Genomic DNA, 22885 nt, shown 5'->3' with positions numbered 1-22885 from the left:
CAGAAAAGTTCAATGACAAGTACATATTTAGATAAATTTAATTCTTTAGTTTGATTTGATTGACAATCATCCCTATCAAAATCAAATTAAAAATTTATTATAATTCAAGCAACAAATTAAATCGATGAAGCAAAAAAAAAAAGCAAAATAAATTAGTTCTTAGATTGATTCAACTGGATTTTTTTCTCAAGTAATACGCTCTTACATAATCATACATATAATAAAAAATTATTTTTAAATTAATTTTATTTTAATTATTTAATTTTTTTATTAATACATGTATCTCGTTTTTACTATCTAATTAATCTTAAAGTAGGAGTGTCAATTCAAATGGATTGTGATAAGATCTAATTGAAACATGAATATTATAAAAAAATTTCAATTCAAATGTGAAAATAATAAAATTATAAATTTGAATACGAACCTGAATAATCCAATCAATCTGGATAACTCATCATTACAAATAATCCGATCAATTCGATCTAATTTAATAAAATAATTAAATAAAAATATAAAACACATAATAATAATATTTTAATTTAAACATATAATAATAAATGGTAATTATATTTCATAAATTTAAATATTTAAATTTAAAATTTTCCAAATTATATCCTAAAATCTTAATTTGGATCAATCCAAAATAAAAAAAAATCTGAATCATTTTCGAATCGGACCTGATTTAATGCAAATTCTAAAATTTCCAATTTTAATTCCATATTTTTTCAAATTAGATCCAATTGATGGGTTAAATTTATTTTTGACATTCCTATTTAGACTATCATCCGATCTCATAAAAATTTATTTTATTTGACGTGCCCAATTCAAATGATCACAGAAAACAAGGCGACAAAAAAAATGAATTATTGATTTTTTTTTTTACCACGGAGCACCTTTTGACAAAAGTTGGGATCATCTTTCGCGGGCTCAAAACATTTCTAATATATTTTCAGGCATTTTCTATTGTGAATTTTAGATAGTTCTCACAAAAGCTCAGCCAAATCATGAATATCCAACAAAATGCCCAAGGGACAAAAATCACGAGAAATATAAAATAAAATAAAATTTAACCACTAAATGCTGCCGTAAAGATTTGCATCCATTTATTTGAATGCCAGAGTAAAGCATCCACGATTTACAATCACACATCATATAGCAAATCCACACTTAAAAAACCATAACTTTCGACTAATCATCTACTATCTCAAGAAAAGACCAGACTCAAGTAAGCACAAGGGAGTGTCTCAAACACGTCATTACTTAAATTTAGCCAACTTTCAGCGATTAGTATTCTTTGCGAAGAAATATAGTTGTATAAGATATGCCAAACCAACAAAGAGCAAAGAAAAATCAAATATAAATCAAACATATGCAAGCAATGACAGATTGTGCTTTCTGAGACAGAAACGTGTATGAACTGACGAGAATCAGATGCTCCTTGATGCTTCATCTCTCCAAATACAACCAGATGTGCGGTGAAACATCTCGTGAAATTAACAACAGCAGTAGAACCAGCGACTGCCATTGCCAAGAGCCTGACGAAAAGATGGTGGCCTCCCCGACTACTAAAACTCTCTCTACATGTTGTCTACCGGACAAGCTTGTGGAAGATGAGCAGTGCTGGTGAGAATCATCAACATCATAAGAAGTAGTCTGGAGTTTTCCGAGTAGTTTCAGGCTCAATTTGCCGTGGGGCTGGATCAAACTGAAGGAAATTTTGTTCCATGTTCTCCCCAATCTCCATTATAGCTGCTGTATTACCGCAGCGGTAACAGTAGTTTGGTGCACTAAATACTGTGACAACATTATTACCCTGCATCAAAACCAAATTAAAAACAAAAGAATCGTAAGCTTAATGAAACTTTAGAACTGAGATAATGTGGTAGTGTGGTAGGAGAACAATTATGTTCAACTGCACATTTAACGATGGCATAACCTCTTCCATGACACTGTGGACTTAGACAACTTGCCGAACCATAATTTGTCTCCTGTTAGATCTTGTTTTTTTTCTACATTCAGTGTACTTTGCTTTTCTTTCTTTAATGACATGTAGGTGGTGGTTGTGTTTCTAAAAATCTACTAACAGGGAAGTATCTCATAATTACAGTTGCTAGCTAAACAATATCACAAAACTAACTACTTGTATCAGAGCAATGCTATGTCCTAGCATGGCCTATGTCCTCTTTCAAGTACATTCAAACTCGAATCTAATGAACTAAATATGTCCATAGTCAAGGTTGTATATAGGTTAAATCAATACTACTTACAAGCAAGAGAAGCTCCTATCACACTACCATAATCGGAACACAAACACATGCAATGTTTGCTTATAACTTTCATACAAGAAGATGGCAGCAAAGAAGAACAGATTCTATAATCTTTTGGGTGCTTCGGTGGTGGAGCCCAGCAGTTTCTATGAAACAACAAAATGATTTGGCTACAGCACTGGGTTTCTATATGAGAACGATAAGAAAAATAGAATATGCAGACCAAATTCTATGCACACCCTCTTGTGTTATGTTTTGAAGAATTCAAGTATAAAAGAAAAACATTTGAAAATTTTCATTTGCATAACCTTTTGATATGTACACTTCCCAATCTTAACGGTGATCCCAAGTAAGGTTTTCTTCCTCACAAAGAATCAGGTTTGATTTGGTTTCCAATTTTTAGTTTTTTTTATCATTTCATTGATTACTGAAATAATTGAATAATTGAGATTTGAATCAGCTTTCCTTATGAATGATTTCCAACTCAATCATTTCTGTCCAAGCGAAGTTAGTCTTTGATGCTTCTGTTTGTTTCCAAATAGACAGAGGTACCGTGTGGACATATTTGAAATACTATCCCTTGTTGCGTGAGCAACAAGATAGATATTTCTTTCCAAAAATACATTGTTTGCCAGAATTGTAAATTCCAATAACTTGAGATAATAAAAAAACTTGGGTATGAGTATCAAACAATAGTGTGGATTTAAGTATCTAACATGGTTAATAGGAGTGTCCAGTGGCAATTTGAAGTGTCCATGCCGACATGTTCATCTCCAACATGGTTACATGGCTTAGCTGAAGAGTCGAAGAATCAAATCCTACTGGCAATAGGGACATAGTGCTACTAAGAGGGTAACAAACTATTTGTAGATGAGAATGTAGACAGATTAAACTCAGAGCTTGAATAGTGGAGAAAAGTTTCAGAAACTAAGAATTTTAAGTTAAAAATGATTAAAAATGGAATATAAAAAATGTATTGTTAATAATACAAAAAAAAACTCAGAGCTAGAAAATAATGAGAATAAAATATTCTTGCCAACTACAGTAATGTTTTAGTCCAAACGATGTTCTTCCATAAACAAGGATTTTATTCCATATTTGCCCCAAGCATTGCAAGTTTTGTTAATTCCAAAAATTCCAAATTTAATCTATTTGAGCGTCCACTTGAGCACCTAGAACTAAATCCAATTAGGAAATCTTAAATTTAAATTTCTCAGTGATGTGGAAGCCTTGTTTTGATCTCTAAGTGATTTTTCATGCTTATTTACAAGGTTGCACGTATTTAGAAGTATTTGATTCCACAATTTCGAATTAGATAAATAATATTCATCCAAAAAACAATCAAGCTGAGTCACATAAGTTCCTCTCCTGAGAAGCGCAAGCAAACAATTAAAGCAAGTTTTATTAGTTTCTTGAAGGAATAAGCACATTGTGTTGATTGCAGAAGCTAATAAACTGCCTCTATTATATACTTCTTTCTCTTGCAGCAATTTTGTTTTTTTATTTGTAGAAGTTATTATTTTTATGTCATATGCTTCTGTGGCAAACTCAGTTATCTTCAGAAATAAGAATTTATTACTACTTACTGAATGAACTATTTCTATCGTGTGATATGTTTCTATGGCAAGTTCTGTTATTGCTATGACAATTATTCCAGAACTAAGAAAAACAGTTGCAACGATTTACAGAAGCTGATTGTTTCTGTAATACCATATATATGCCTATGAGAATTGCTTTTCCAAGTTGCTTTGTTATCAGCAAAACCAACATGTATTAATATATCCATGAAAATAACCTGCACAAGGCTTTTCAGTTAATCGATCATCATGTGTCTAAAAAATTGCTAGAATATCCTATGAATTATTTATCCATAATTTCTGAAGGTTTTGGCAAATCTTACCATTTTGCAATCTATGCTAAAAAACAATGATCATGATTCTTAATTCCAGAATCAATCAGCACCCAGAATGCAACTAAATAGAGATCCATAGTAACTTGGTTGATTATTGTTCGAGAAACAAAGAATAAATGTGTTGCCATCCAGAAAACCAGATTTCCATGATTTTGAAGTTATCTAATTATTTTATATGATAGGTCTATAAGTCTCAATTTCCTGACAGACAGCTAACTTTCTTAGAAGTCATTACTAAGTTGCCAATGATGTTACTAACTACTGTTCCCAGTAAAAACACAAGCAAGACAAGAATTTTTACCCACCTGGCACCAATTATAGCCTTCCATGACAAGTTGGTGGGCTCTGGCCACCATTGTGAGTCCATTTGTATTGTTAAATTGTTGGGCAATGTCCTGCCCAAATGTGTATCCTGCTCCCCTTGGTGATATGCCCCAACCACATCTATCGTCTGGATCAGACCAGAGAAGATCACACATAGGACCTTCATGTGGAACCTATAGAGCAGGCAAAAGGTACAATATGTAAACAAATTTAATGATTACAGACAGTAACAATGCTATTCGTGAGATCATCAAACTAACGAGAATTATGGACCATAACAAATTTTTATCACAATATTCTAGCTGGTTTTCAATGAATATGGAAACAAAAAATTTCATAATGTAAAAAATTTCAAAAACATGAACAATTCTGACCACTGCAAAAAAATACAAAACCAAGACTCCTACTGCAAAGCAAGGGCAAGAATCACATCCCACATTTCGAAGTAAAGTCTTTAATGAATAAAATGCATCATTCTTAAGTTTTTTTAAATAGTTTTTCTTATCTCATTCATTGAACAAATGCATCATTCTTAAGTTTTTTTAATAGTTTTTCTTATCTCATTCATTGAACAGCTTATTTTGTTCCTTTCATACTTTGTTCATGTTTTTTAATTTTGTCTCAGTAATATGAAGCCCACCTATCATCATCCAATAAGGTCAATACTTAAAATTTTGGGGCATGGATATTGATACCAATATTGAAAGTTATGATTAATAAAAGCATCTTGGCTAATGTGTTTTTACTGGAGTCTAATAATACCAGAATAAGTGTCTTACAATAGATGAGAATATTAGTTCTTGTAGTATCAAAGCGAGATTGACCTCATATTTTCCATTATTGAAATGGTTAATCCTTATGTATATATCAAATTGCCAAAAACAACTGATACTGGAACAAACCTGGTTATATAATACGGATACTATTAGGTCTGAAAGCTATGATGTGGTTGATTATCATATGATGTATAAGCAGGGAGACCATGAGTTGATGAGCTTTGATAAGTTTTAGATGAGCTTTTATAACTTAGAAGGTTATTGATTACGTGGTGTAAGATTTAAATACGTAGTTGCATACTTATATTATATAGTTATTGTGATATCTAAGTCTTTAGCGAACCCAAATTGCATATTTTGAGAAATTATTTGAAATGGACCTTAATTAGCCATAATTTGGGTTTATAATGCATAAAGTGGGTTGCATAGGGTTTGAATGTGTCTCACTTGATATGGGCTGAAATCAAGCGATGTATTGTCTGATAGGAGCAATACATGAGGTCATGTCAACTGGTTGTGTTTTCAGCACATGGATATAATGGTACTTTCCCCTCATGTCGATCAAAATGGGTTGGAATGTTAAACTATGGTATTACTGGTATGAATATATACAAGAACCCTCAAATTAATGCAATGGCAATGACAATTGATATGAATATTACTAGAAATATAGCTTAGCATAGAACACAATAGGGGACAAGAACCATGAAACTGACCCCAAATGGGATAGACTTGCAAAGCTTGATGTAAATGACAACGACAATGATGATTATATACTACAGATAGTGGAGATGCTATTCAAATTTAACCTCTGTCTACAAACCAGGCCAAACTTTTGGCAGAAGATTGTAATTTCCTTTAATTATTTTAATTTTGACAGCAGTAATACAATGGATGTATGCTTACCTCCTGAATGCGATTGAGAGCGCGGATATTATCTAATGTGTCCAGGGATGGGGAGAGACCACCATGCAAACAGAATATCTAAAATAGATGGTAACTTGTCATAAACTGAACATCAATAAGTTGGAGCTCAAAGGATTTAGAGCATGCTAGAGAAGGAACCAAACCTGATTCTCTATGAGAGCTGTAAGGGGTAAGTAATCAAATAGATCAGTAAAGTACTTCCACACATTTGCATTTCCATACTTTCTTAAGCATTCATCATAAAATCCATACCTGAAACCAAAGCTGATAGTCATAATGAAAATCATTTGCAGTAGCTGCATGGATGCTACAAACTCAAATAACAAGAAGCCAGGTTTCCCAACTATTTTGGAATTTGTTAATGGATTGGTCCTGTCATTATGCTAAAAATAGAGATATTCTTAAATTAAGTTCTAGAAAAATTAGTCACTAAAGATCCATGTGTTTATTAAACATAGTCAAAGTTTAGGGAAGATATTATTGATAGTGCTTTGTATGTATTCATTGCATTAGAGAAGAAAGGAGAAGATATTATTGAAATTAAACTAAACAAAGAATAGCAACTCTAGAAGACAAAGGATAAGATAAAGATGAGTGAAGCTAAGATAAGAGTATTGAGAATAAAGGCTAAAGCTGACATAAAGAATGAAGTTAAGATAATAATGTTGCAGATAAAGGATGAGATGAAGGCATAAAATTGAAGTTAAATGAGGTAGTGTGTTGAGGATAAGGAATAAGATGGAGATAGAGAGTAGGAGGATAAAGGATAAGCTTGAGATAAAGAGTGAAGTTAGTTGAGATAAAAGTGAAGTTAATCTAGACAAAAGAGAAAGTCTCGTTGAGAAAAAGTGTAAAGAGAATTTTTTTTTTTCAGAGAGGCTTGATTTTGTTAGTATTAAGTAATATGAGATTAGGGCCTTAATGTTATGGGGCATAGCCATCATCTTATCTGTTTAACAGAAAATTTCCACTTATATGATCTTATCAGCAAACAGCCAGATGATATACATAGCAGACTGGGTTTATCTGGTGGTAAAAAGCTGGCTGAGAAAATTTCATGTGAATAAGGTACTATGAACAAAGGAACACCATTTTAAACCTCAAATCATTTCTGACATTGTTTCATACACGTGAAAGATTGTCATCTTTTCAGTTCCCACAACAGGCATTCAATTAGCCATCTCAACAGAATGTAGTCAACCTTTATTTTATTCTCTGAAACAAACCTTACCACATCACAGTATTTACATAGCAATTAGTATTGCTTGATGTATAGTGTATATGTCATGGCAGTAAAACCCTTTTGCTGAATCTAAAACAATTGGATCATCTCATCAAATAAAAATGATGATCACAAGGTTCAGTTGTACCAAATTTATGTAGATAACATGCTTAGCAGAAAATGGATGTATAAAAGTACAACAAGCCAACAACCATATTAAGTGAAACTAAATCAACTATAAGCCCGTCATGATGTTAATAATCAATGTGAGTAAAAATCCTGCTGTAATGAATCATTTAGCTGATGGTAACAATAATTTCATGTTTGTGAAATAGTTATAACTCAAAATATGTTAAAATTGGTTAATGTATACACTCTTATACCAAACCATAAATGAAGTTCAGAAAACATAATCAGTGTAAAACAATCAACTCAGAAAGGATCTATTTAATGTAATGCTATGAGAACAGATAATTTGCTTCTTTGATAGAAGTAAACGCTATCAATTCTTCCAAACAATTGGGCATTATGGAAAACATCAAGATCACAAGCTGTTAATTACATCCAGTTGGAAAGGAATTGCACTTCAAGTCATGTATGTGAGATTGACAAACATTGAATTAACTACAACCATCAGAGCAAACATTTTACATATTAAAATAGTTAAAAGAAATTTATCATTATTTCTAACATTAAAGCTAGCATCTCCTTGAGCCTAAAAGCCTTGAATTTACTATTGCCTAAACTGATGCAGAAGCAAGTAAATGAGGCAATCAAAACCCTGTCAGATGCCTTAACAAATCATGAAACTTATAATAAAAATATTCATCCTGTTTAGGAAACCAATCAAAGTCAAATAGCTAACTTGAGAAAACACTACCTATACCATATGTTCCTAAACAACACGATTTTGATAAAAATTAGGACGAGGTGGGCAAGTTTTGTTAACATGAACTTTTATTTATTTTCTACTTATATCATTCAGCATGTGAGCGCAAATATTTTACATATTTAGATAGTTAATGATTTATTAAAATAATTAAAGAAATTTGACATTTATAGCTAGAAAATTTTAGAAGGATAGAAGTATGCTTTACAAAATTATATATAGTGAAAATGAAAAAACAGCGACAGGGAGGAACAATAAACTGATTAAAAATTCTTATGTTCATGCTTTGCTGCCAACGTTGGTACATGCCCTCACATGTATGTTTATGCATCATAAACATCTGTGCCAAAATTTGGGATCAGACGACTTCACTTGCATATACAGCTACAGATGCAAGAACAATTAGAAAAAAAATGATAGATCATAGTCAAAAACACCAAATTCCTATTAGAAATGTCAAGATTCCGACAGACCAACCATTTTTTCATTTAACCCAAGTTAACTCAGCAATACAACCCAGTCATATGACTTAGTGAAAATCCAATCCAATAAAACAGGATAGGGTCAGGATAAAGAGATTTCTTTATCTATGATCAATTATATTTATTCAAATATGAATAGAATGGCAATAAAATGAATAAAATAAATGGTAAATCAAATAAAGATTTATGTTGGATCAACACAAACAAAAAATTTAAATAAATCAGAAATTTTGATAAAACAAGAGATAGACAAATTTATTCAATCAATAAAGGATAAACAAGATTAGTCTCTTGTTTGCTGCTGGATTCCTATAACAATAAAATGTAAATTTTAGTATGAATATAACACGAAAAGGACAAAATATAGAGAATAAAATTGTAGGTAAATAATTGGCAATGTTCCACTAACTAATCCATTGTTCTTCATATCTTTATTGTCCACGTGATAAACATTGGTAACTGCTACTTTTAGGTAATAACCAAGGTTTACAATATCCTTTATTCTAGGGTTTCAATGCCTGAGAATGAGGTGTTCCATTACCGACCAACATAGCATGTGTTGATACAGTTGGCACCAATCAAAATGAAGGGAATGAAGTGAAAGATGCAAACAAGGAAGAAGGGAGAGAACTGAAAAAGAAGAGGAAGGAGACTTATTATTGTTCCATTGGTGCCTAAGAGGAAAAAGGAGAAGAATTCGGTCTTCTCTCTTGAATTGTCTCGCTGGTGCTATTGTTCTGAAGAGGAAGAAAAGGAGCTCCAGAGATGGTACCTCAGTGGTTCCACTATTTATAGCTGTCTCAATTAGGTAACATTTCAGAACAATTCCGAACATTATAAACCATGGTAATAATTTGCCACTTGGTTAACCCTCCTTACAATGTCTAAAAGGTTCATTTGTATCCAATAATCATTATATCGTCACTCTCTTATATCGATTGTTTTTAAAGTATAACACAAAGTTGTTCATGTGACCACATGTGCAGCAACAAACCATACAGTGTTCATTGATGGCTGCACAAAGATTATGAAAATTCAATTGATCCCTATTCTGTTAAATTCTAAGAAATGTTCAAGTTAACATAAGATTTGACTAAATAGTTTCTCAAAATAGACAAACTGAAAATATAATCAATGCATTGATTAGGTCAAAGTGCCAACTTTTATTTATTTGGAATACATTCATTGGATAACATGCATAATTAAGTGTTATGTGCTTTGGTAATATCAATTGCTTAAATTCATTAAAAAATGTGCAGAAATATAGCTAAGATGACTAATTTAATTATAAAATGAAAAATATTTGTTTTGGTTAGATTGATTGATTGGATTTGATATAAACATTGTAATTGCAAATTCATTTTGTTCACATACGAAGTTATACATTATTCTCAACGTAATTAATGTTCTTTTTGACAAAAAAATATAGAGCGCATATGCATCACAATGTGCTAGCCAGTGCCCTAAGCATATTTTGCATGCATATGCTTTAAACAATGCTTTCATCCTTAAAAAACTTAAATCGACATGAATTAACAAGATGCAAGATGTTCACGACAGAATTATATAATTGTATACCTCTCTGGTATTAGTAATCAAGTTCCTTGGTGGAAGAACCTATGGAAAATTCTGAGCAAGAATCACATAAGACACACCAAATCATGAGAAACAAGTAAATAATCAAATAATGTGAAAAATTAATTCACCAATTGTCTGCAACACTTGAAGATAGCGTCAAGATCACAGTTAACTAAAATAATGGATTAATTTTCTGAACAACAAACAAATTTCATACATTTAAGATAGACTATACAAACTAAAATATAATCAACTTAAATATCAGTAGATACAGACGAACTTTGAAGGCAGATACTTACACTTGTGTTATTTGCCTGCTCTCATGATTTCCTCTAAGAATCGTGATCCTATCTCTGTAACGAACTTTCAAGGCAACTAAAAGTGAGACAGTTTCCACGGAATAGTAACCACGATCTGCAACAAGAATTTTAGGATGAAGGAAATACCAAAGATGAAAGTTAAAAACAATTTCGAACTGATCCATAAAGCCTGTCATCAATAATCCAATAACCAGGAAGGACAAAAATGCCTCTTTTTCCAAGTAGACGGTCTCCAGTCCAAACAAAACTGACCTACATAGTCCCCCATGAATAGGTAATTCGTATCGGGTGCCTCGCCACCAATTCGGAACAGCTCGATGAGATCGTAAAACTGCCCGTGGATGTCCCCACACACTGTGACGGGGCACTTCACCGACTGCACATTCCACTCCTCCACGAGGACCGCCCGAGCCTGCTCGCAGAGAGCCTTCACCTCCGCCTCCGGCAAGAACTTGCATTGCCTCAGATGCTCGATCTGACGGTCAAGATCCGCGTAGGACGGCATCGCAGTTGACGAAAAAGCCCTCTTCGCGCCCCTCCGATCCGCAAACGGTGATCGACCAGACGGAGATAGTCGAGGTAAGGGCGGGAGAGGAGGCGACTAGGCGGATCAAGGCATCGAAGTTGGAGATCGGGGATTCGCGACGAGGGGTAGGGTTAGGGTCGGGAGGAGAGACGAGACGAGAAGACTGGGACACGGAGTTGATCTGGTCGCCTGTCAACGGGTCGTGGCTCGGCAGCTGGGCCTGGGCTGCCCCTCCGCTTCGGCCCGCTTTTATTGGATTCGTATTCGGCCGTGAACGTCTCCAAATGTGCAGGGCACGGTCTGAGCCCGGTCCGGTTTAAACTTGCTGGTCCAAAATGACAGGGAGGGGGAATATTAAAATTGACGTAACTTAATCACAATTTTGGTTTAGTTATTAGTTTCCTTTAAGCATGATTTGTAAATGGAGACATATTGTGTAATGACTTATTGAAAAATCATTACTACCTAGTAGTAGAGAATTAATAAAAGAATTAAAATGGAATAGGTAAATCGATAAAGACAGTTAATTGACGGAGAAGGGCATTGCTTGGAAATTCGTCGGAATTCGTATTATCTATTTGACAACTTTGTTCCGTCATAACTAAATCATTACCACCTAGGAGTAGAGACCGGTGATTCTCATAATGCCTCCGAGAGAAGGAAGAAATTCAGAGGGGGTTGATACTGTTAGCAAGATGCACATGAGTCGTCTCACCCTGAGTTATCGAGTCAATCTAAGCTGGTCTGACTTTCTAACATGTCGATCTCCTAACTTCTTTGGCCTGCCAACTTGCCGAACAGTTCGACCTCCTGAGTTGCCGACTTGCTATTAATCCAATCTCTTGGCATGTGAAGAGACATGATAGTTATTATAATGCAAAGGGATGACTAATAAAGATGTGCATCTTTTGAATTTCTCTCTATAAAATATATCCTTTGATTTTCTCTCCCTATATATAATTAAGGTAAAAGGAATTCTCTCTTTAAGAAATTTTTACTCCCTTGTTTATTATTTTTTCATTTGATTCCATTATTTGGACCTCCGTGATAACTTAAGACATCGGAGGAACCTTATCGAGATAACTTCCGTTGAGCCTTTTAACATGTGTTATTTCTCTTAGAATCGATTACGTCACAAGGAGAAAGCTTCGATATCATCACTCTTTTAAGGTGAATTTCTACTGTCGCATCAAAATCGTGAGATTGCTACCGCCGCATCAAGGGTGCTCAAGGTTATGTATCACTTGAGGATCTTTCTCCAATGACAATGGATAAGATTGAAGCCCTGTCAGTTGAGGGGCTAAGAATAGAATCAGGCATGTCGGATGAAGATGCACCCTCAAATATCAAAAAAATTGGAGCTTTGGAAGGAAAAGAATCTTGTGACATTAAAGAAAATGGGGATGAAATTGGTGGCTTGATGGATTTATCTCTTTCACTCGATGAGTGGATGAGGCTAGATGCGGGCATAGTTCGTGAAGTCAGTGATCGAACGTCAAGGATTCTTGCAGCTCATCTGCCAATTCCATGAACTTGATTTCTGTTGGATGGGAGGGTGACAAAAGAGGAGGGAAAGGATCTGGACAGGAGGTGGGGATTGCTGGGGAATAACGGTTGGACAATCTTTGCTGAAGTAATAGAAGAAATTTACTGAATTAAAATTAAAATCAATTCAGACTTATTTATTAAATTATCAAGATGACTTGAGTTGATAATCTTAGACTGTCAAGCTCAATGCTGCTTCATTATCCAAAGTGAGTTGCCGAGTGTCCATCCCTTTAATTGCTCAAGTTGCCGAGTGCTTGAACTGGTCGAGATGCTCGAGCACCGTGCTTGAGTGAGATGTTGCTCCCTTGTGTGCCACAAGGTATAACAGCTTGATGCTTCCCAAGCTTGAGTGGAAGCTAAGAGGCTCGCCAAATGCTCTTGATCTCGAACGTTGAGTCAGGATGCTCTTGACCCCGTATGCTGAGTCGGCTCATGAGTACTCCTACTAAGTCGCAAGAAGATGACAAATACCGAGTTAAGACATTTATTTCTCAAGATACAACAGTTGATTGTGATTATCACCAAGCATGAATTGATCACGCCGAGCTCAACTTATACTCGAACACTATCACTACAATTCTACTAAGGGGAAATGCACAACGGAGAAGAAGAACAAGGGAACGAAATGGATGAATTTGTTATTATTACTTCTGCTCAAGGTCAACATTGATTCATTCACTTGGATACCTTTTATTACTTCTACTAAGATGAAATTGACCCATGAATTGCAGTGCAAGCAATTTGCAAGCTGCAATAATTCAAACAAGAACCATTTTTATTTTATTGACAAATATGCCACATCTACATCTCACACTGCGCTTATTTAAATTGAGATCATAACACGAGAAAGCAGGCACTAGTTCAAGCAATACGGGAGAGATTCAAGTAATGATAAAGATCACAAACATTAGATCCGTACCAGACAACACACACAGCGCTCGACCAATTCTCACATAAGTTTGGAGAGTGCACTAACGAAAAAGGATTAGTTAGATACCTGGGATTCAATGAACAAGCTTAAAATACAAAATTATCAGAATGGCGAAGACCAAAGCTGCAATGATTCCGCCGATTATCCACTTGTTCCTGTCCATCCTCCTCGACATGGCTGTGAGGATTTTTTTGCTCTTCCCGATGTTATCATCGACTCCATGCAGCTACATACAATCAAAGCCAAATGTGATTGGTGAAAAAGACAATAATGACTGGAAATTCGACCAATTTTAGACCCAAAATTTTCTTAATAAATCTACATAATTAATTATTTTTATTTTATAGACAATAAATTTTAAATAAAACTTTCTGTATCTCCTTCGTTCTGTCCAAGGATTATAAACCATCGAAAGCCTTCCCTATCCATTTCCGCCAACCTTTGTCACTAGCTAATACCCTTCCCTGTAGAAAATTAATCCTTAGTTTTCTCAGCTACATCCCCATTTTCACCTCATTGAGTCTCGTGAGTATCGGGAGACTAACACAATAAACATTTTTTTGTTATTATTTATCATACAATCTTCAACTTGATCAATGTGAGTGAATTCAGTCAGTGATTCTAATGATAGTTTTCTCAGTTGAGTACTTCTTGTCATGTACCAATACAAGGTAGTGAACCTAGAAATTTTTATGTTCAGTAATTATATCACTCTGTACCTTCTTTTCCCTCTTTCCACTCCCTCTACTGCAGTTCAGCATAAAGTGTACATTGGATGCAGTTATTCCAGTAGGATGTGTATAAATTATATACTCTGAGTTATCAGGACTAAGACTAGGTCACGTCTAATTATTCTCACGTCATTTTGTGCTAGAAGGTTCATGTAAATCCAATAAAATAACAAAGGTTTTAAAAAGGCGTGTCGAGGTGGAACATGCGAAATTGTGAACCTAATTCTGTGAAGTAAAATAATGGTGGACATTATATTTAACAATCTGTATAGTATATAAAGTGAATAACTAATCAATTGCACATACAGAACAGAAGGGATGCAATTGAATATAAAACTAAATATAAATTACATAGCAATACGTGTGATTGCAAAATGATTTTTTTTAAAAAAAATCTCTCTACAAGATTATCAATCAATTAAATATACTTGATATTATAATATTTATATGAAGTGTTCAATTAAATAAAATTATATATTCTCCATTTTCTTGATAAATTCAGTCATATTTCCCTAATGTTCTTTTGTTATTACTTATTTTAAACAAACTTATTTAGCTCATTCTGATTAACATGACAAAAATATGATTGGTAGTTGATTTTTAAGATTGACTGATACTAATACCAATTATAATTTTGCAAACTATGTGCAGCACCAGATGTCAGAAAGCTCTAGTAGTACTTTAGTAATGACTTGTCCGTGTTCCACTAGGTTTATATAAAGGGGGGCCTACTCATTCTGCTCATTGTTAGTGATTTCAGAAAGGGTATCTAGTTGCAGTAGTAGTTTTTTTTTTTTTCACAGAGAAATCATAATTCTTACTTCCCTGGCCTAGTAAGTAGTGGTTCAGCATGAACTGAAGAATTTCATAATTTGTGTCCTAAGTCTAATTCAGGCAGTTATCTCAAAAATGAAATGGTTGCTAAACATGAAAATGAATAGGCTTAGACAAAGATGTTGGCTGAAATGCGCCATCAACTTGCAAGGATATATTCAATATGTTAGATTTTTTTACCGTTTCTTTTTTTGATGAAAATGAATGCAGCAACTTTTCAGATCCAATAATCCACAAGTATCATAAGTGCAACAGAAGTTTTGTTATCAGAACTTTGCATCTGATAAAAACTACTGCAGACAATGTATGTATATGAACATAATGGTGCATAAACAATATAATGGATTTTGTCCCTTTTGCAATAAAATAAAACTTGAGCAGAGCCGACTCAGATTTTGATTTATAAGTAAATTTCTCGCCTGTTTAAAATTGCATTATGTAAATGCACACACGTCAAAAAAGAAAAAATCATACTTGTAATTGGGCCAGATAAAAAATAACCAACTCACTTAAACCCAACTCTCAAGAAAAAAGGACAATTGACTTGGACAAAAATGAATCATGCCAGATTGGGATAGGGTTCTGGGTTGTACGAGCACCCATGATGTAGACTAGTGTCTTTGTTTAGCAATTCTAAATGTAAAAAAATCAATTCCAGTCCTAGACGAAGCACATTATCTATTTAATATGAATCTTGAAAAAGTATAATATTAATCTAAATGGTAAAAGAACCAATGCACCCATCTGATGCATGACAATTGTTTTAGCATTTAGAAGGTATTATTATATTTCTGATAATTTGTTGCTCAAAACTTTTGATTCAATCAAGTTTATAATTGTTATAAGTATAAACAAGTGGAAAGCAATTACAAGATTGAAAAATTGATCTCGGAAAACTTTGATATGTACCAAAGGATGCTGAGCGTCAATACCATATGATACCCATAACTAGTGTTGTGACCAGAGATCAAAACTCAGGTACAGAATGATGTACATTGATTAATTGTGTTCATAAAATGCATAAATATGTATCACAAGATATATTGTAATCTCCTATAAAACAAAATGCATATAAAAGGCAAGAACGTAACAAACACAACATGATTGGACTTTAATTAATTTGATTCCAACTCGTGTTTTACTGTATACATCAAACGCTGAATAGAGAAGTTTGCATGTAATCTGAAAGAACATTAGAACAAGGCATATCCATATGCAGGATCGGTTATAAAACATATTTGAAACAATGCAGAACCATATGCTGGAATCTTATGTAGAAATGTACATAGGCAACATAAGAAGTGGCATATGCAAAAAAAACATATTCTGTGGTACATGCATTATAATGCCAATAATTATTAAAACCATTTAAAATTAATTGTATTGATAAAATTGTATAAAAAATGAGTGAAAAAATATATGTTGCATATAGTAAATGGCATAAAACAAACTGTGTATAATACAAGTGAATAGGGGACCAAATCCTTCAAAAATCAATAGCAAGCTCACAACACGATAGGACTCTAATTTGATTCTAATTCATGTCTTTACTACATATACAGCCTATATATTAGCCACTGAATACGGGCCAAATTTGGATGTAGTGCAACAGCATATTAGAAACTTCAAAGGATATGCACATACAGAGCCATAAAACATAATTGAAACAATATGTACAATGCAATACAATATGGGAGGCTTTAATAGTACTACAAATGCCTACTCATTTCACCAATTGATAGGGTTTAGAAAGGGCATTAAGTTCTAAAAGAAGGATTTTTGTCAATAATAACTCCTGTATTTTGAATGAATCGTAAGTAGTTCAGCATGCATTGAAGAAATCGAGCCAAAAGCTAATTTAGGCAATTATCTAACAGGACATAATTGTTTTTTTACAAAAAAAAAAAGCATACTTAAATGGAGATGGTAGCTGAGAAGTACAATGAATCTGACCTGAAAAATTAAATATAATTTTGCAACAATAACTTCAGGTTATATATATATATACACACATGTTGCACACTCATCCGTGAGCACCTAGTGTTAAATTTTTTTTAGGGTTCAGGGTTCAAGGTTCAGGATTCAGGCTAAAGCAAGTGAAAATTAGAAAAAAAAATTAACACTAGGTGCTCGCGGGTTACTCACGGATGGGTGCGCAACATATCATCACTCTATATATATACACACGATGTAGAAATGGTTCATTTCAAATGACTTTACGATGTTGGCAGCAATAAGCATTAAATTTGTTGAATAGCCTGACTATTGGTGGCTTATTATTACATACAAAGACAAACAAAGTTAACATAAGGAAAGATAATTATTATAGAAACATACCGTGCCATGTGCATGTAAGAGAGACTGTCGCTGTTGATGTAAGTCTTGAAGAATTGAAACACCAAGCTCTTCTGTCTCCAACATTGTCCTTCTACTCTCCTTTACTCTATCAGTAGACTGATTGAGTCTCTCTGTTGACACCAGTAGCCTTCCCCTTTGATCAGCAGAAGCCTGTAGTGCAACAGAAAAAAGATGCCAGAGGTATAAACATCCATATATCGTTGCACTCAAACAACCCATAAGCATAGTAATCCATTGAAAAAAATATACTAGTAAACATGTTTGTCAATCTACAATCTAGGACAAAATTATGTTTCATGCAGAATCTGATATGTATTTAACTGATTTAAATATAGTAAACGTTTTCAAAATTCCCAAGAATCTAAGTAGCGGAAACAACCTCTTGCGATGTAGGATAAGACTATATATAATAGACTCTTCCTCGAGATGATGTATTGACGGGAGCTTCGTATTCCGGACTACCTCAATAATAATAATACTAATAATAAATATATCATGTATGCATGTAAGAGTCAGTGAATTTTGTGATATCAAACCTGCACATAGCTGTCAAATTCAATTTAACACACTCCAACAAATTATGTTTCACAATCACATTTTCCTTATATGTTGACCGCCATAGCTCATTGCTTCTACCAAAAAAAATCAGTTTCTATTTCAATGTTTCTAAGCCTACACGATAGCTCAAAAAATATGATATTGTATAACTCTCCCCTCCTTTTGCCTAATTTCCCTACCCTGCCCCATTGTCCCTACAAGAATGTCGAACCCGATACAAATCGGATGAGTTAGATCAGAACTGGAAAGTGTCAGTCCAATTTGGCCGATATCTCAAATATCTGTCTGAAAGTTGCCAAAGTGATGAAAAAAACAACCATTAATAACTGGTATCTCAATAGAAATCCGATAGAAATGTGTAAGAATGGGAAGAGATTTACCAAAGTTCTTCAAAAATTGGTAGGGGTCGAAGGAGAAGAACCTAGTAGTGAGAAGATCTGTGGATTGACAAATCCTTCAGCGACTACAATATGGTCCGATTTGGGAGAAAGAGGAAATTCATGGATTTATGATGTAGTTCATCCATGAAAGGAGGAGCATCGTGGCTTATGCTTGAAGAACTTGAAGCATGAAGTTAAGGAATGAATTGAATGATATTATAATAGTATGTAATGTGGTAAAAATTCCAAGTGTAATATATTATAAAATTTAGGGGTTAATCTGTGGTAAAAAATTTTAAAACTAATGAGTGTAACATACACAGGGTAAGTATGACATGGTGAATAAAATGTTATTACTATATTAGGTAATACACAATTCCATAACAACTACAAACTAATAGGTAACAAATTATTACTATTGTTGTTACCGATAGACAATAACAAAGAACAATAACTATTATTATTATATAAAGTTTTTACTTAATTAATATCATTAATAAAAAATAATGAATTATTAGATTAGTCCTATCAACAATTATTAATATTATTATTTCTAATATCGACAATATTAATATTTAGTTATGTTTGAAATAATGGTATCATCCCCAGTATTTAACATTAGGCAATTATAAATGATAACAAGATTAATTGCAATAATTAAATAATATAATATCTAATAATTACAAACACTTATATCATTAGTTACTAATAATGTTCAGTTATATTCTAAATGATGATATCATCCCAAATGTTAACGTTAGAATATTGTAAATAATTATTAAATTAATTAACGTATTTACTTAACTTAATACTAAAATAATGAACTCATTACTTTCAAAAATATTAAAACATCAAACTAATATACATTAACATTTACTTTACGTGAACTTTTCAATTTTTACCAATTTAAAAAAAAATCTTATACATTTTGATCCAATCAACACTACCAATCCAATATGGCCAATACCCAAGTTTTTAGAATGACTATTACCAACAATCACAACCATGCCTAGTATGTTCACACGTATTTCACCATTAACCCTATTTCCAACAGTGAAAATGTTAATTAGTTTTTTAAAAATTTTGAGCCTTGTAAAGATTAAGGACTCATTCTTAGAACATAAAGACATGAAATAAACATTTTGATCCAATCAACACTACCAATCCAATACGGCCAATACCCAAGTTTTTAGAATGACTATTACCAACAATCACAACAATGCCTAGTATGCTCACACGTACTTCACCATTAACCCTATTTCCAACAGTGAAAATGTTAATGTTTTTTAAAAATTTTGAGCCTTGTAAAGATAAAGGACTCATTCTTAGAACATAAAGACATGAAATAATCATGGAAAACTATAAAATATCTTCATAGATAATTCCATCTTGGAATAAACCAGATTTGCCAAACATGTGAATCAAGCTATTGCTAAGCCCAACCCATTCAGCACAATTTTCTTGTTGACCACCTGAGATCCAGTGGTCCATTCATTTTGAGGGCGAGAGAATAACAGCTGGTGGGTGTGAGTGCTGCTCGAGGGAAAGAAAGAATCTTTGTCTTGAGGAGGAGGAGGAGGAGGAGGGGGGGGGGGGGGGGGGGGGAGAGAGAGAGAGGAAGAAAGGATAGAGAAGGAAGGAGAAGAGCAAATAAAGAAGTGGCCATGAACTGTAAAAATAAAAAAAAAGGTCTTCAAATCCTAATCTTCAAGCATAAGCTACTTCTCATTGCCTAGGTCTTCAAACTATGATCTCATTTTCCTAGCAAGACCCACTTCTTATTTGCTTCTCTTTTTATTTTTATTACCAGTTGACCTAATCTTTTCCCTTCTCTGTATGGTATATTTTATTGAGAATCAAATCCTAATACATATGATATATGAAAGATGGCTCCAATATCTGGTAATTAAATCTCATTGCAGTTGTGATAAATAATTGTCGAAGTTTGACATTAATAGTTTTCTGAAGATTCACAAACATGGTTACAACTTTAGAGAGGTACTCTATTGATTTGTCACGCTAAGTTAATAAGTAGTTCAGACACTTACTGGGTAAATATAATCATTATGTAGCTTTAAAACTTTTCAAATGTAACAGACTGACTTATCTCAGTATAGTATGGATGCCTCATGATATAGTACAGGCATTGTTCATGATTATCAGTTATATATGTGTAATTTAATTGTGCTTGATCAATTTGTTATGTTAATTTCTTGCAGATTTTCCTTAATAGGTTGACAACAGTTGTTCACGTGCTATCTTGTACAGCTTCACATTCTATCATAATCAAAAATCAAGAGGAAGGTATATTATAGAGAGTCAACTGAACATTTTGGCAAGGGATGAGAGGCCTTACAATGACTCAACTGAAGAGAAAATTAAAATCATATTATGCACTGGAACTCTGGAAGCATAGTTTAGAGTGCAAAACATGCTATATATATATATATATATAAAATAAACTCAACACTCCTCTACTCAATGCAAGCTGGTAGACTAAATAAAAACGGCTATTGTCTTATTCCATTCATACTTGTTCAATGTATACATAATTAACTGACTGATTTAGAGAGAACACACAACATCACTCATTTGACATTGAGGTAAGCATTGCATACAAAATGTTAAAGGTCAAGCAATGGTACATACTAGTCCAAGTATAAAATAGGTATGCATTGGACCAAATTTAGGCCTTGTTACCAACTCCAAAAGTAACAGATCAACAAAAAAAGGTAGTAGAAACTTATTTTCCCCTTTTTCTCTATTTTAGTGTTCTGAATATAACATAAAGGGAAAATGATGTATAAATCTTGAGTTTTATGAAGATGTGGAAAAACATTGTAGAAATTAGTGGTTTTTAACTTACAGCTAATGTGTCGGCCATCCCTGATTCCAGCAACTCTTCTCTTGCAGCCTGGTTAGGATTAGGATTCGTAATTCTTTTAAGTTCGCTCTTTAAATTGTTAAGGTCCGATTTATATTCCCTAAGCTTGGCTAGCAGTCCCGCTTTTATGCTTGGCTGCAAGCTCCTAGCTTCAAGATCCATCTTCCGAATCTAAAGCAACCAAACGATCAAGGTTTCAGAACATGATCTCTATAATAACCAACTAAGGAGAGATGATCAAGCAGCATACGAGATTCTCAGCATCATCTATTCCAGATTTAATTTCTGAGGCTTTCTGCTTCTTTTTCTCTGCCAATAGGACCGAATACTTAATAAATACCTATTCACGGGGTTGAGGCAACAACAAAAAATATAATAAAAAGACGAAAGATAGAATTGCACCTCCATCGAGTTGCAAAGCTGACGTGCACTTCCGGGAGAGAGTCGCAGAGATCTCACAGTACTGGCGCTCATAGCCATCGAATACCTCACTCATCGTGATCGCTAGCTATAGATCCCAGAATCTGGAACTTCGTAGAAGGGGAAACCAAATTAGCACATATGAATCAAATGATCTACCAATTGAAGAACCAATCGATCCCCGAATCCACTAACCCTCGGAAGAGTAAATCTTCGCACAATAATCCCAATTGACTAAGAGAAACCAAATAACTGAAATCTGACAAAATAAGACAACAAAACCCTATCGCAACAGACACTATTGCGATCGAAAAATCGACAGGTGGGATCGCAGACCGAAAGCATGGCGAAAAAACCGCAATCCTTCACGAGTGTGGAGACAGAGAAAGAGGATCGTTGAAACTTACATTGGAGAGGAGATCAAGGCGAAAGAAGGCAAGGTAGTCGCGGGTTGAATGGCTTGGCCTTAGAATGAACTTCAATATTTTACACATCGAGTTTATTATTTTTTACAAAATATGCCAAAAATCTCATTTCATAATTAATTAACGGGTTTAATCCTTAAATACATCACTAAGAAATCTCACCATTTTAATGCGCACCATTCCCCACGTAAAATATTTTATCGCTAACAAAATCTTAATTTTATTACTTTTTTAAGTATTTTATTTTTTTAAGTTAAAATGTAAATGATTCAACAAAATGATTTTTTTTCTCAATTATATTTTATTTGAATATAAATACGATGACATATGATACATTTATTAAGATAATCATTTTAGTACGTGAACGCATAATTAATATTTTTCAAATGAAAAAATAGTTGTTATTCCAAGTAAAATAGAGTAGATTTATTAATTTCGAAAATATATTTAGAAGAATTATTAAAATTAGTATATATATCAACAAGAAAGTAGAAGTCAAAATGATCAACGAGATAACACGCCCTTGTACAGATGTAGAACAATGAATCACGTAAGTTTTAATTTTTTTTATACCAAACAACGAATCGACAAAT

The 22885-nt window shown here is 33.5% G+C and overlaps 2 protein-coding genes across 4 annotated transcripts; both read right to left on the bottom strand.

The window, feature by feature from the left end:
- Positions 1 to 1167: 1167 nt before the first annotated feature.
- Positions 1168 to 11402, bottom strand: LOC141828922 (serine/threonine-protein phosphatase PP2A-1 catalytic subunit-like). Its single transcript, XM_074716313.1, has 6 exons — positions 10950 to 11402; positions 10677 to 10791; positions 6350 to 6458; positions 6186 to 6263; positions 4485 to 4676; positions 1168 to 1813 (listed from the first exon to the last, which is right to left on the bottom strand). Exons 1-6 carry the CDS (start codon positions 11200 to 11202, stop codon positions 1640 to 1642), a joined length of 921 nt encoding a protein of 306 aa, XP_074572414.1. The 5' UTR covers positions 11203 to 11402; the 3' UTR covers positions 1168 to 1639.
- Positions 11403 to 13628: 2226 nt separating this feature from the next.
- On the bottom strand, positions 13629 to 22328 carry LOC141829457 (vesicle transport v-SNARE 11-like). Of its 3 annotated transcripts, none has more exons than XM_074716926.1 (6): positions 22275 to 22328; positions 21850 to 21971; positions 21698 to 21756; positions 21430 to 21618; positions 17605 to 17775; positions 13629 to 13928 (listed from the first exon to the last, which is right to left on the bottom strand). In XM_074716926.1, the coding sequence occupies exons 2-6, from the start codon at positions 21941 to 21943 to the stop codon at positions 13776 to 13778; spliced, it is 666 nt and encodes a 221-aa protein (XP_074573027.1). In that variant the 5' UTR covers positions 21944 to 21971; positions 22275 to 22328; the 3' UTR covers positions 13629 to 13775. The 3 variants fall into 3 exon arrangements, with proteins under 3 accessions (XP_074573027.1, XP_074573028.1, XP_074573029.1); XM_074716927.1 differs by lacking the exon at positions 22275 to 22328 and adding an exon at positions 22204 to 22222; XM_074716928.1 differs by lacking the exon at positions 22275 to 22328 and adding an exon at positions 22063 to 22081.
- Between the last annotated feature and the right edge of the window lie 557 nt (positions 22329 to 22885).

Source organism: Curcuma longa, chromosome 5, assembly GCF_044706935.1.
Source record: "Curcuma longa cultivar G26 ecotype Majalengka, Jawa Barat chromosome 5, ITB_CL_G26_1.1, whole genome shotgun sequence".
NCBI lineage: Eukaryota > Viridiplantae > Streptophyta > Magnoliopsida > Zingiberales > Zingiberaceae > Curcuma > Curcuma longa.
Note: the sequence above shows the minus strand (reverse complement) of the source record. Positions and strands in the feature narration are given on the sequence as shown.

Excerpts from the sequence above, each read along its gene's own strand:
- LOC141829457 (XM_074716926.1), bottom strand. The coding sequence starts at position 21,943 with ATGAGTGAGGTATTCGATGGCTATGAGCGCCAGTACTGTGAGATCTCT. Across the intron at positions 21,757-21,849 it reads AGCTTTGCAACTCGATGGAG|AGAAAAAGAAGCAGAAAGCC; the intron begins GTGCAATTCTAT and ends TCCTATTGGCAG. Across the intron at positions 13,929-17,604 it reads TCTTACATGCACATGGCACG|CTGCATGGAGTCGATGATAA; the intron begins GTATGTTTCTAT and ends GATTGTATGTAG.
- LOC141828922 (XM_074716313.1), bottom strand. The coding sequence starts at position 11,202 with ATGCCGTCCTACGCGGATCTTGACCGTCAGATCGAGCATCTGAGGCAA. Across the intron at positions 6,459-10,676 it reads AGCAGGCAAATAACACAAGT|GTATGGATTTTATGATGAAT; the intron begins GTAAGTATCTGC and ends CTTTGGTTTCAG. Across the intron at positions 6,264-6,349 it reads CAGCTCTCATAGAGAATCAG|ATATTCTGTTTGCATGGTGG; the intron begins GTTTGGTTCCTT and ends CATCTATTTTAG.